Source organism: Sander vitreus, chromosome 1, assembly GCF_031162955.1.
Source record: "Sander vitreus isolate 19-12246 chromosome 1, sanVit1, whole genome shotgun sequence".
In the NCBI taxonomy this organism is placed as follows: domain Eukaryota; kingdom Metazoa; phylum Chordata; class Actinopteri; order Perciformes; family Percidae; genus Sander; species Sander vitreus.
Genome location: NC_135855.1, coordinates 16,978,191 through 16,992,579, shown reverse-complemented (window position 1 = coordinate 16,992,579; position 14,389 = coordinate 16,978,191). Strand labels below are relative to the sequence as shown.

Below are 14,389 nucleotides of genomic sequence, written 5' to 3'. Positions count from 1 at the left end.
ATTATTGATTCCAATAAATCCAGCGTGGCATTGTGGGATGACTGAGCGAATCAATGAAGTTGTGCTTACAGTATAGTGTCATATCTCATGTGTCGTCCTCTAGGGTTGAATACCCCCCCGCCACCACCACACATTTCATCGCCTTGTCTCGTCTCTCTCACAAACACACGTCATCAAACACACACACACACACACACACACACGCACGCATACACACACACACACACACACACACACACACACACACACACACAGCGCCTGGCAAAAGATGCCAAACTGAATGCCTCTTTTGACTGCTACCTCTCACACAGAAACACATTAAATGCAGCCCCAGATGCAGTGACCCGGAGGTATGCATCGATAGGAGTCGCACAGTGTCACCCCTGTAATTCCACTCTCTCTCTCGGATAGATCTTATCACTCACATCTCTAACTGCCATTATCAATCTTCCCTGTGCAGCCTCTACATCATTAGGCAAGAGTATTTCACTAAGAACACCAACATAGCTTTCACTCCTTTCTTCTCCTCCCTTGCATTTATAAGTCCACTGCAGGTTGGCGTAGTGCCAGACTGTGCCATGCAGCGCAACACTGCCACCTAAAGGTTCAGTACCACCACCCATCAAGCCTGACCCACTGACAACACTCTCACTCTGCCTCCCTTTTTCCCTCCGAAACACACTCTCTTCCCTCTTCTCTGCTGCTCCCTGTATTTGTCCACATGCGTTGCAACTGTGTGTTGTGTAGTGGTGCTTTATTAGCAGAAAAATTAATAAGGCTTTGATAAAAAGCAGCATGGATTACGTTGAAATTTGAGGCTCATTATTGGCTAATCCTTTTTGAATTGGATGTGTATCAAGTTCCAAACGAGCTTCACTCAGTTCGCTAGTGTGCTTTGAGAGGAGGCATTTAATTCCAGCTTAGATGATGTGGCAAAGCCTACAGTGACATTCACAATACCACCGCAGCAGACTAATAATTATTGACTGCTGATATTGCTGCAGGTGTTGAAAAGGTTACAAAGTCTTTTGTGATATAACAATACACACCAAAAACAAAACAAAAAAACAAAAAAACATGAATACACTCAGAGTTTTATGAGAAGAGAGGTGAAAAGTCAGCTTTTTTTTTTTTATTCTTTTTCTTTTTCGGAAGAATGTGTGCAGCATTTATCTATGAGGAAAGCAGTAATCTGAGTAGATAGGCAAGAAAAAAATGTTTCTTTCACAAAGAACATTGAGTCACAATTAATGTTATGTTGGTACATTTACCAGTGATCTAACCTGGGTGCTGAATAGACAAAATGAGGCAAGGCAATCACTCACCTACTTGCATTTCTGTTAAATATGAATTAAATATATATTAATGACAAAACATCAGTCTATAATTATTCCCCCAAAAGTATGCATGTGATTGTTGAGTCCATAATCAACTCCGTTAATTAGCAGTTGCTTTGAGTTGTTTTTTTCTCTTTTCTTTCTTTTTTAAGTTTTGAGAAATAGTGGAACTTGCTGAAGCAGTATGTCTCCTGTACTCTTTTTTCTGTTGCTTCACAGTAACTTAGAGGGAGTCTCTAATCTAGACTGGCACTTTAGCACTGTGGAACAGGGCAGTTATAGGCAGTACTTATAGACCAGTAAAAGTGCTCTTTTACCTGCTGTCTGGTGTGAATGGGCCCCTTCGTCTTGAAACCTCCTTGGGAGCTGCACTCTGAGGCACTGAAGTGGTCGGAGCTCGAGGAGGACCTCTTGGAAAGGGTGTCACAGCCCCCAACAAATGTGTTATCCAATGGGAGCTCCTGAATCACGTGATGCTTCTTCACTGAGACCGGCGTGTCGGCCTTGAGGTGGAAGGCCGATTGCGGTGAGGCGGACTTGTAGTGCCGGGCCAGGTCTGGGCTGCTAGGTTTGAAGGTTGTGGTAGGTGTGGCATTCCAATCAAAGCGTCCAATCCCTTGCTCCTCCAGCTCAGTGGGCAGGCTGATGGTTCCGTTGATTGGCTCGTGGGCAGGGTCGTCAGGTTTGTTCCCCTCAATGGTGACGAAGTTGAGCAGGGAGCTTTTTGGGGATTTCCTTTTCTTGCGCTTTTTCTTCTTGTTCTGCTTGTTCTCTGTGTTGGGTGACATCCACTCGGCCCCCTGTTTTTTCCTCTGTGCAGCTTTGAACCTGGAGGCGTGGCGGCAGCGCAGAAGCACAGTGACAAAGATGACAATAATCACCACTAAGGCGCCGGTAACAAAGGCTATCATTATGGTTAAATAGTCACCACTTTGATAAGTTTCACTGCTTTCACCGATGTTTCTGTCAATTGGAGTCTCCATGGTGCGTCGGATGAGATCATAGATGAGTGTTGAGTTGCCCACGGTGTCATTGACATACAGAAATACCAACACCAGCGTATGGAGAGATTTGGGATATCCCAGGTCACTGATATTGACCACTAATCTGTGCAAGCCTATGTCAGTCACTGCTGGTTTTTCCTCCAGAGTAATATTCCCTGTGACAGGGTCAATTCTAAACAGACCTTTGTTGTTCCCACTCACAATGGTGTATTTGAGTTCTGCATTCATCCCTGTATCACCGTCTACAGCAAACACCTCTGCTACCACAGATCCTGGGATAGAGGAGAGTGGGACGAGCTTGAAAGATGTGTTGGAGGGGGGGTAAATGACGCTGGGGGTGTTGTCGTTCACGTCGATGACATTGATGGTCACCTTGGCAGCTGAGGAACAGGGAGGCCTGCCACTGTCCACAGCCCTGACATCAAACGTGTAGGAGCTCTGTTGCTCCCTATCAAATGACACATTAGATTTTATCACCCCGGAATAAGCATCCAGTATAAAGTTCTCATTATCATTCAGTATGGAAAGAGAAACAGCAGCATTTTCTCCGGCATCTGAATCTGTCACAGTTATCACCCCCACTGTGCTGTATTTAGGAAGATTCTCAGACACAAAGAACTGAAAGTGGTTATGTGTGAATTTAGGATTATTATCATTTTCATCCAGCACAGTTACAATAACGGCTGCCTGCGTTTGCAGAGGGGGCGTCCCGTTATCTCTTGCCGTTACAGTGAAGAGAAACCTATCCTGATCCTCCCGGTCAAAAACTCTGGATGCAGTCAAGACCCCAGTTTTGCGGTCGAGATCGAAGAATGATGCATTTGGTCCCAGCTGATAAACTATCTCTGCGTTTTTCCCACTGTCCTCATCTGTGGCGCTGAGAGTAGTGAGGAACAGGTCACGTTTGTTATTTTCCATGACAGCCAGCTCAATAACTGGTTGGGTAAATATAGGCGGGTTGTCATTCTCATCCTCCAGCCTCACTCTTACCAAGGCAGTCTGATTCAAACTTGGTTTTCCAGAGTCAGAAGCTACGATTTTAAAGTTGTATTCCTTGGTCCCTTCATAGTCAAGCAGCGCAGATGTCTCTAACAGATACTGGTTGTCGTACACGGCCTTTAGATGGAACGGCACATCCTTCTCTATGAAACAAATGACCTTGCCGTTGATATCAGTGTCTTTGTCTGACACTGTGATGAGAGCGATCTTGGTATTGATGGGATCCTTCTCCGAGAGGAAAACCGTGCCATTAATGGGACTGATTATGTATCTCAGGTCTATATTAGGTGGATTGTCATTAACATCAGTCACATTTATGGTAACAGTAGCTCTGGCAGGACTAGAGCTGCCATCACTGGCTAAAACAGAGAGCTTATGAATAGCAGTATCCTCTCTGTCCAGGAGCCTCTGCACTGTAATTAGGCCAGATGTTGTATTTAATGCAAAGAGTCTTTTTGTAGCAGGAGAAACCTGAGTCCCAAATACATAACGTATCTCTGCATTTGCTCCTATGTCTGCATCTGTGGCCTGAAGCTGCACAACAGACGTGCCAATGGGAGAGTTCTCTGGTATATGCACTTCTATCTGACTCTCTTTGAACACTGGTCTGTTATCATTGACATCCGTTACTGTGACTTGGAGAATGGCAGTGCTGGATTTCTGTGGACTGCCACCATCCTCCACTTTGATCTTCATCACATATGTATCCTTTTGCTCTCTGTCCAGATTCTGCTGCACAATGAGCTGGGGCCACTTCTCCCCCTCAGGCGTTTCGACTATGTCTAAGCCGAAGGCACTTTGCCCGTTGATCAGCTCGTATTTGTGGACACTGTTGGGGCCAGTGTCTGGGTCAGTGGCAGAAGGAATAGCAAATCGGCTGTTAATGAGCGTGTTCTCTGGGATAGAGATGTTGATCACAGGGAATGGGAACATGGGGGCATTATCATTTGTGTCTTTGACAATTATTTTGATCTTAATCAGCCTGAAATAATCATTAGGGAGGATGACCACTTCAATTTCAAAGGAGCACTCGCTGTCCTCAAAGGAGGGACCGGGGCACAACTTCTCCCTGTCGATTCGGTTTGATGTTGTGAATATCTCGCCTGTGCTGCTCAGAACGCGGACCAGTGGGTTATCTCCTGCTTTAGAGACGAGTCGGTACACAAGATTAGCACTTGCTCCAGTGGCAGCATTTGTATGGGAAATGTTTAAGTCCTTTGGTATGTTTCCAATGAGGACATTTTCTTGCAACTCCTCTCTGATGGGGTAGATTAGCTCTTGGGCTATTGAAGGATCGAGCCATATGCAGGCAAGTAGGGTGCCCAACAGGTAATAGTCTTTTAGATCCATGACAGCGTAAATGTGTTTCCAGCCTTTGCAACTCAAAAGGTGTTTTTTCTAAGCAACGTTGTTATAGGCAGTGACTCCTTGCATGTGATGGCAGGAATCTTCCCAGGACAAACCTATGAATACATGACAGAGTTTCTCTTCAGTAAAATAACTTTGCCCTGCACAGTAATTCACCAACAACCCCCCACCCACCTCACAGTCAGCTGTTTTGTCCTATAATTTTTTTATTTTATTATTTGTTTAACAAGATTCACTATTACATCTGCCCAAAAGCCTTTATTAACAATTTATAAGAAAATTAATATAAACACTGCAGCAAACATTTAGGCAGCCAGTCAGGTATGTTGCTTTTTAAATCCTCCCCATTTTATGTTAACTAAGAATTTTCAGCGCCTCAAACCCCCATGGCCACAAAACTTCACAACACATTACACACTCTTATTAAAATTGAAAATTGCAAAAATTGAAGAGCCTTGTGCCTTTTAAAGAGCTGTGTGTGGGCTCCTAAACGAATGAACACGCATGAATGAAGCCTACAAAATGAGCTCAGACAGATTTTCCATTCTTAGTGGGCAACTGAGACCTATTCTTATCGTACATACCCAAATCCGTTCCAGCGCAGGAGAAAAACTGGAGTGTGTCAGCTCATAGTCTTCTCTTCCAGTGTGCCTGCGAGCTTATTCGGGGAAAGATATCCTTCTCAGTCAAATCAAGCTTTGGGTCCAGGAAAGAGAGAGAAAAAAAATCGCCTCGCAGGAGTAATCAGACTCAAGAACAGGTTTGGGGTAAAAGCAGCTGGTCGCACAAACTGGGGAAAATTAGAGGCTGCATATGTCGCAGTTCCGTTTCCCCCATTTAACTTCAGGAATGGACAGGATCTTATTGTGCGACCTGCAGTGATTGAGGTGATCAGAATCGCTCTCCAGCAGACACAGCCAGGTGGTCAGCGGTTTGTGGCGTCTTCCATTAGAACGGGTCCGAAAAATCAATGCTGATCTCCCGTACAGGTCCCGAGAAAACCGGTGGTTTTTTTTCTTCTTTTCTTTCTTCCCCCGGCTACCTGTTAAGGTGAAGGCGCCGAAGAGGTGAACGCAAGAAGAGACCCTGGTGTCCCGTCATGTTTCAAGTTCATGTAGCTCCATCAATAATCAGCCGGCAAATACACAAGGTTAAAAAGAGAAATCTCAGTCAATCCCACTTGGAAATGCCAACCCTGAATATAAAGGTTGTTCAGTGTGACACCGATGCGCAGCGCGTAGCCCATGTGCCGTTTATCCTTGCACTCTCTCTCCCGGAGAAGAATATCTTGCACTAACTCTGTGTAAACCCATAGGAGGGGTGGTGAAGTACACCACACCGACGCCCCCCCCACCCCGCCGACCCTCGTCATTGGACACCGTCTCTCTTTTCAGTGGCGTCGACAACCCGAGCAGCAACAGGATTGGCCCGAAGTCACGTCACGTCAATGCAGACCGGAGGGTTGTCCGCGGTGAGATGCTCCGTGAAGATGCTGCAGGCTGCAGAGACGCTTAAACAAAAAAAAAAAAACGGAGGCTGGAGGGGGATGATGATGATGACGAAGATGAGGATGATGAAGCTGCTAGTGCTGCTGATGATAATGTAGAGGAAAAAAAGAGTGGCCGTGCTCTTTCGTTTTACACTGTTGATGATTATATAAAAAGGCAGATAGCAGTCATTGGCTCTAAAGGGGACGCATCAAACGCATAATAAGTCAACCTGTTAGGCTGTTGTCAGGTAGGCTGCACTAATTGGGGTTGACACATAAAGCCACAAGACTGAAGAACATTCAAAAAAAGATTAACTGCAACGACTTGTCAAGAATAAAACACAGGCATATACAATACAAGCTTTGTGTACGAGTTACTAATAATTGCACTCTAGACAGAGAAGCCGTTGTTTCTGCGCGTTTTGCACGGGGTGCATCTTCACGCTCTGACCGCCACATTCGGCACCCTGCAGCCGGTCATCAGCATGTGTCCGTAAGAAATAACCTTGACAGTTATCTCAGTCATCAAAGCTTTAAAGCAGCATGTGGTGCGTGCTCTTTGCGTACTGGGTGAATTGCAATTTCTTTTTAAGTTTACTGCCTCGTGCTATAGAGCTGTGACGATCTGACGAGGCTGTGATGTGACTTTGGAATTGCCCGGAACCGCAGATGATCTTACTTGACAAGTTTCAAAGCAACACAAGGAGGCTGAACTGTGTAACTGAGCCGACTAAGCCCCAGAATGACATGTCAGAAATGGCACAATGCAACTAGAAAAAAAAAAATAAAACAGCAGATTAAATAAAATGGAAATCAGAGTCAGCCATACAGATCCAGCATTCCTTTAATACATACTGCCATCCAATCATTACTTATAATTCCAATGCAGTAGATAACCCTCAGTAACCCTCAGTTTCATCCACGGCTCTCTGCCTGTGCTGCTGGTGCTGAGACAGTCTTGAGCTGTTGAGCTCAAAGGCTGAGTAGCCTGCCATGGTGAACACTGCCATCTTCAGGTGCTCTTGCACAAATGCCTGAACTGTGCCGTGAGCTTTATAACTTTAATATATAACAACTAACTACACATTTCTCAACCAAGCAAACGTGAGAAGTGACAACAGAATAAATGTCTAAATGAGCCCTCAGTAAGAAACAAAGTGGGGATGAAGAGACGGCAAAAAGTGAGGATAAGCCCTGGTGTTGGCCAATGGTGATGGGAGTAATGCAAAGGACATGGGATCCACACTGTTGAGGTGAGAACTAGGCTGCCAATGTCTCCTGAGAGGCTGGCTTATTGCCTGGTCAGCAGTCCATTAGCACAACCAACCTGATGGCCTGACCTTTTTGCCTCTGGAAGCAGCCATCAGTGTCCTTTGCTGAGGGAGAGCAGCTAAAGGAGAGATCTGTCACTTCAGTTTAGAGTCCGACAACCTCATGTGGAGGGAAAAGTGACAACATAACTGTCTACAGTGGTGAAACACTTTCTAGCTCTGCTGGCCAGTTGGAGTCATTAGAAACTCATCGTTTGCTTTTACTTTCTCACTGGGAGTGTGTGTGTGTGTGTTGCAAAAGGAGAATTATGTTTCGATTTAATACGAATTTCCAACATTGCCAGGTCTCTAAGGTGTTTGTGTGTTAGCACAATGGCGATTGTGCAGTGAAAGGGATTATTGCAGAGTACATATTGAAAGCCAGAAATCCCCACATCTTGTGAAGTAATTGTTAAGACACTGGTATTGATCACTAAATCTATCAAACCACAGATATATTAAGGTCATTTTTTGTTACGGATCAGTAAAATCTTATTTATGGCACCTTAAAGGTAAATTGAACTTTACAAACTTAGCAGTCTTTTTTATTATCGGTTTTTACTTTGTATTTTCAGTATTTAGAAGGGGGAAATGCTGCAACTGCACAGGTCCTAATTCCAAATATACCCGGTCTCTTAGGTTTGTTATATCCTTATTTAGTCAGTTTAAAACTGGCTGCAGCTAATGTTTCTGCCTGTCAAGTAACTGACAAGTGATGAATAATGTACTATGCTAAAATATGCTCTAGGTCTTCTGGTGTACCTCCTAAAATCTCATACGGAAGACAGAGCCTAAGGGAAGCCTCCAAACCTAAGGCCTTAGGATTCCCTATATACCAGGTGCAGTCAATCACACTCTTCACCTTGGTTTGATTCTCACACTACTGACTTATCGACTTATTCACGCTGTTGAATTGGCTTCATGAATAATACAAGGAACAAATATGTTTATCTTCCCTGTCCATTAAAGTACAAGGTCAAACTGGTAATGTATGTCTTGTAAAAAAAATGTAAACAGTTTGTGTCACAACTTTAGTGTTACGCAGCCAAGAAGCAGTAAACATGTCTGAAAGCTGCAGCTGATGTGGAAGAGCCTTCAGATGCAGTTTGTCCAAGTGTCATTGTTCCTTTAATAAACAAGTTATTGACACCTAACATGATTTGATTTTTTTTTATATTATTTTATTAAGAGAAGAAAGAAATGATGTGCTCATGCCTACGCAACATTATGTCACCTTTCCAAAACATCACAGAGAGAACATTGTTGTTGCTGCAACATGATGTTTTAATAACAACATTCCCAGTGAAAAAATGGTTCTAGCTATGAGGATGTACTCACTGAGAATATTGTTTACTGCTGTAATGGAGTTCTTTAATATGACAAATTTTGTTTCAGTTTCAGAAATAAAAAAAAATTTAAAAAAAGTTAGTCTCTCACAATGCATGAAATATGCTTCACATAATTGGGGTTATTCTCTGTGATGGCCCTCACAAGTACAATGATTCTGTGTGAGAAACATCCATAAAGCAGAGGCTATTTCAGAGTGTGAGAGCGGTTTGAATGCCAGTGCCGTCTTTCCCTGGTGTATGTTCAAAATGAATGCAAAGCCAGAAGAACGTTCTCTTGTAATGTCAAAAAGTATCCAATAACATGCTGTGCGTCCTCTTCAAAGAAACAATTAGTGTAATGAATATTTTTATTCTTTACTTCCCACCTCAGTTTCTGTAATCAGCTGACTCACACAGAAAAACATCAGTGGTGCTATTATCACATGAGCTGAATCCTGCTGCTTGTAATAATGTACCACCTGCCAGTTCAGCGAGTGTCAGCACTTAAAATTGGACAATAACAAAATCTTTTGAGTTGTTTAATTCCTGACAAAAGCTCTTCTACAGAAACGGTTAGCTGTGTAAAATGCTAGCTGAGAGACTTTATTCCATCACCTTCCTATAATGTTTTTGGCAATGTGTAAATCGAATGTACTTCCTATTGCTATGGCTTAGCTCATGTTTCATTTTATCCCACTGAGTGCAGTGGTTTCATTTGTTCCTTGTCAATACTACCAGAAAGCCACGGTAACTGCTGATGAAAATAGGCCTTTCCCCTTAAAGGTCCCATGGCATGACAATTTCACTTCATGAGTTTTTTTAACATAAATATGAGTTCGCCATAGCCTGCCTATGGTCCCCCAGTGGCTAGAAATGGCGATAGGTGTAAACCAAGCCCTGGGTATCCTGCTCTGCCTTTGAGAAAACGAAAGCTCCGATGGGCCAATCTGGAATCTCCCCCTTATGACATCATAAGGGGAAAGGTTACCTCCCCTTTGAGAATTTGGCCCGCCCATGAGCAAGAGAGAGACATCATGGCTTGTAAACGAGCGAAGCATGGCAGTTGGTCAAGGCCACACCCTCACTCTCCACCATGCCCCCCTTCTCTCCTTCTCAATAGCATTTAAAGCTACAGACACAGAAATGGCACATCCTACGGAAAGCGCATTGTGGGACTGGCTCTAGTGGCTGTAATTCTGCACCAAGGCTGAATTTCAGGAAAGAGACTTCAGATACAGTATTAGGGGACCACTGAGGCCTACACAAAAGCATCCAAAAAGCAGCATGTCATAGGACCTTTAAAACCCTTTTGCCAGCGCGACTTCTCTCAAGAGTGGTAATGACCCAGTGGATAATTGGCACCACACGTGCCGTGGACTCAGAATACTAATCAGAGCTTCTAACCAGCCATCTCCAGCTTAAAAGTTTAGATACATGAGAGTGAGAATTTGGATAGGAAATGTTTTTTTTATTTTTTTTCTTGAAAGGGATTTCAGTGAAATCAAAACTTTGAATTCCCTTGAGGAAGTGATGTTACATCACTTAACAAGGTAGTAAGTAGATACTTTGATATGTTCAGGGACAGATATATACAGCTGGGGGCTTATGAGTTAAAATGTAAATGCCTGCTCAAGGTAATATTTTGATTCACCATATGGCAACCGCGTAGACATCCTGTAGTTGCTGCTGAGCTTTCCTAATTATTGTTAAATCATTTATTTATTTTTATGCACCCAGCACATCGTTTACAGCTGGCATTTGAGAGGTGAAATGCCATTCATAATAATCTTTTGAACATTGATTGACACGTTGTTTGATCAAAGAAAATATCCAGGGTGAATTAGTTTCAAGAGGCCAAATGTGCAAAATATCCCTTATGAGAAATGCTTATTCTGTCTTCATGCCTTCAGTGACTATAATTTGCTCTCTCCCTTTGCATTCCGTCTCTCCTCATTTTTTACAGCTCCCTGACACATTTGAATCACATGTCATATTCCAGACTGTGCATTGAAAAAAGTCAAACATTCCCTCCCATTTTCTTTTCTTACTGATGTGAAAGCCAGAAGCCTGCATGTAGTGTCTGAAATGGATACTGGTCAAAGACTGCTGCGAACCAGGGAAAGAAAGTTGAGCAAGATCCTTTTTCTGCTCAGTGCACAGGCTGATTTGACCTTGTGCAGTATGAATGAAGCGATAGCAAGTTAGACAGAGTAAGATACTTGACATGCAGTCCAACACTTTTTCAAATCCTGTCAAACTAAGTTGTATAGTTTTGACAAGGAATACATGTACTGAAAAGGTCACCTTTATATCAGCTCAACATAAACTTTTAAATACAAGTATGCCTCAGGTACTTCTGATTGGTTTAATCAATATTTCTTTTTACATTATCTCTCTGCTCTTTGCCTTTTTCTGTCTCTGTTCAGGTTGACATATACAAGTCACAGCTTGAAGTGTTTGTTTTGTACTGCCCAAACAATTACTAGTTTAATAACTGACAAGCAATTAGATACAATTTCCGCAGACATGTGTTATCATACATCTTTTAGTCTTCAGTCAAGTGTGAGATGTATATCGAATGCATATATTGCTGGATGTGCTACTACAGACTTATAGTGCCAATATTGTTGCTTAATGTCTGGATGAACCTGTGAATGCAATGAACATTTAACATTTATTTCTAGTAGCGAGCTCACGCTCACACACACACACACACACACACACACACACACACACACACACACACACAAACTAATGTGCCATCCTAAAAGGCCAAACTTTTGCATAACAGTTTTTGTCATGCATTAGCCAAAAAGCTTCACATGTACTTGGAGAATGTGGTTAAATTCACAGTTGCTGGACTTCTTTACTGATTCTCTGCTGCATACAAATTTAACAACCATTTAGATATAAAAGCAGTTAAGTCTACACATTTTCCTATTTTTCCATAATTTTGTGATCATATACCTTTTTCACTAAAATGCATTATTTCAGTGTTTTATGCTTGGTTTGACTCCTTACAAGCAGCACATGTATAGTCTTCCTTTTCAGAGTTGCACTTAAGCATGTACATATGGTTTATAACAGTGGCTTAGTAGCTATTGAAAATGCACCATTTGTATACATTATATGTTGATTAATGTATAGCTTGAAGGATTCAAACATTGTTTTCACTATGATTGTCCTGCATGTCCTTCATCTCAATTGGGGCTTTATATTTGGCTGTAAAGTATTCAGAAAAATTGTATCCAACAAGTACTGTAACATAGTGTATTTGTCTATTGGATACATCAAAACAGATTGTGGGGATTGACAATCTGTGTTAATAACCGGTTATGGGAAAAAAATAAGAGGGTACAATGAAGAGTTCAAGCCTATTGTTCAGTCTGAGTAACAGCAAAATAGTGGAATGAACCGAGTCCCCTACCAAATGTGTTTAATTGCATCCAACAAAGATAGAAAGAAAGAAAACAAAGACCCCCTCTTCTGAATTACACACCATGAAAACACTAACATCACTATGTAGGTGTGCAATGCCTGTTGCAGCTACACTTTTAAGTAAAATACACCCACTTATCAGTTTTAATCATTGGTCTACGACAGTGACTAAACATCAGAATTACTTTTTGTAATTACCTCATTCTGAGGGGGTGAGTACGGACACCGGTGGAAAGACAGAGAAAGAAACAAATGGAAATGAGAGAATGTGTCGTAAACTTAAGTGCATGAGGCTCCTCAACATCTTCCCTGACCCCGTCTGCTTGTGTTTATACAGTAATGCTGCATTAACATCATGTGTAAGCAATTTTCTAGTTTCTGACTGGTAAATACTCTAGTGGTAATTACAACAGGGGATTTTGTACTTTTTTGAACGCACTGATATTTTTATATCCGAGTTGGCACTAAATAACTGTAAATAGGAGTAACTATAGCTTAATTTAATGCTACCACGCTAACAGTGGCGGTTTTTGGCACGGGCGAAGTGGGCAGCTGCCCGGGGCGCATTTTTTTATGACTCATGGGGGGGCGGCACGAGCACTTAAAAAAAAAAAAATCCTCAAATCGGTTTTCTACTGTATTATCTATCATTTCACCGTGTGGGGAATTGGCAAATTTGCGTCCCTGCTTGCTGAGAAGGTGCCGTGCGCACACTGCACAGAGAAGCTGTGTGAGAAGGGGAAAGAAGAGGGGGGAGCGGGGGACAGTTCATCTCTGGGTCGAACGGGTTGCTGGCGCCGATACCGTTGGTGCTCCGCAAATACTGAGCACCCACGAAGCTGATCGCAGTTATGTGTCAGTTAAACTTTTAATCTCAATCCAATCCTGAGTTGAAAGAGCCTTGCCTACTTTACGGCTTTATTATCGAGTTGATAGGCGTGTGTGTTCGTGTCGGCTGTGTGTTTATTTTTTTAAAGGGTGTGCGCCCGTGAGCATTCAATAGGGGAGCAGATTTCATACAATAACATCATTGATGATTGTGCATCAAGGAAGGCCAGAAAGGTCAGGTTTTAGTTTTAGTTTGTGTTTTCTGTTCTTAGTGCAATAGTGTAACAGTTAGATTCTCTTTAGTGTGTTTTCACATTTGTGTGATGAAGGATTTGTGCTATTTAGAATAGGCCTATTTATTCTATATTTTATTTGTATATTATTCTTAATATTTTATATTATTGTTGCTCTCTGCTATTGTTACAATTTTTATATATCTGATTGTATATATTTTTGGCACATTTATTTATATATATATATATATTATAACAACATAAGTGAAAGAGAAAATTATATTTCTCAATTACACAAATCTTTCATTAGAACATTTGGTGGCTCACGCATTCCAACACTGAACTGAGTTGAACTGGGACAGGTGGAGGATGGGACGTAACCCGCCTGACTTTTTTGGAGTGAGAAAGTAGCGGGAGTAAAATCCCTCGTTCTCCTCCCCCGGAGGAACGCGGGAAATTGCTCCTTTTGACAGCAGTTCGCGTAGTTCTGACGTCATGGCGTCTGATTCTGCCTGGGATGACACAGTTGTCTCCAACACGCCCGCAAAGCGAAGCGGGGGGGAGGCGAACTGGAGTGTGTAGCCCCGCAATATCAGTTTTGACATCCACGAGTCCATGTGTGTCAGCCTGATCCATGCCGCGCTGGGCTCTGAGAGCGGGCGCGCGCATGTCTGTGTGTTGTTCACAGACATAGCTAGCAAGAAGCGCAGAGCCCGTCCCGCCGCTGGGCGACACAATCTACTCATGTCTCGCCCAGCGCCCATGGTAGGGCCCTGTCGAAAGGGTGGCTGGTCATCGTCATCCTCATCCCGCTGGCGTAGCCGGGGGGAGGAGGATAACTGAGCGGCGCTAATTGTAGCAGGTGGGCATTTGCTCCCGCTGTCTGCATAGTGAGAGAGCGGTGGAGCTCCGCGAGCAGTGTGTTTCCAGCTCTCAACCGTATGGGTACAGATGTTCCCCGCGCCCCGACGCCGCTGTTTGTTGGGTGGCTCGGGTGCTGGGTTGCCGACTCGTGCTCGTCGACAAAGCCTTCCTCCAGCGGATCCAGGGTGTTG

The 14,389-nt window shown here is 43.1% G+C and overlaps 1 protein-coding gene across 1 annotated transcript in view; it reads right to left on the bottom strand.

Annotated features, from left to right (window-relative positions):
* Positions 1-4,703, bottom strand: part of pcdh9 (protocadherin 9) — a 210,391-nt gene extending 205,688 nt beyond the window's left edge. The window contains exon 1 of the mRNA XM_078258453.1: positions 1,655-4,703. Coding sequence (XP_078114579.1) covers positions 1,655-4,690 — 3,036 coding nt within the window. The 5' untranslated portion in view covers positions 4,691-4,703. The remainder of the gene's footprint in view (positions 1-1,654) is intronic.
* Positions 4,704-14,389: the final 9,686 nt, after the last annotated feature.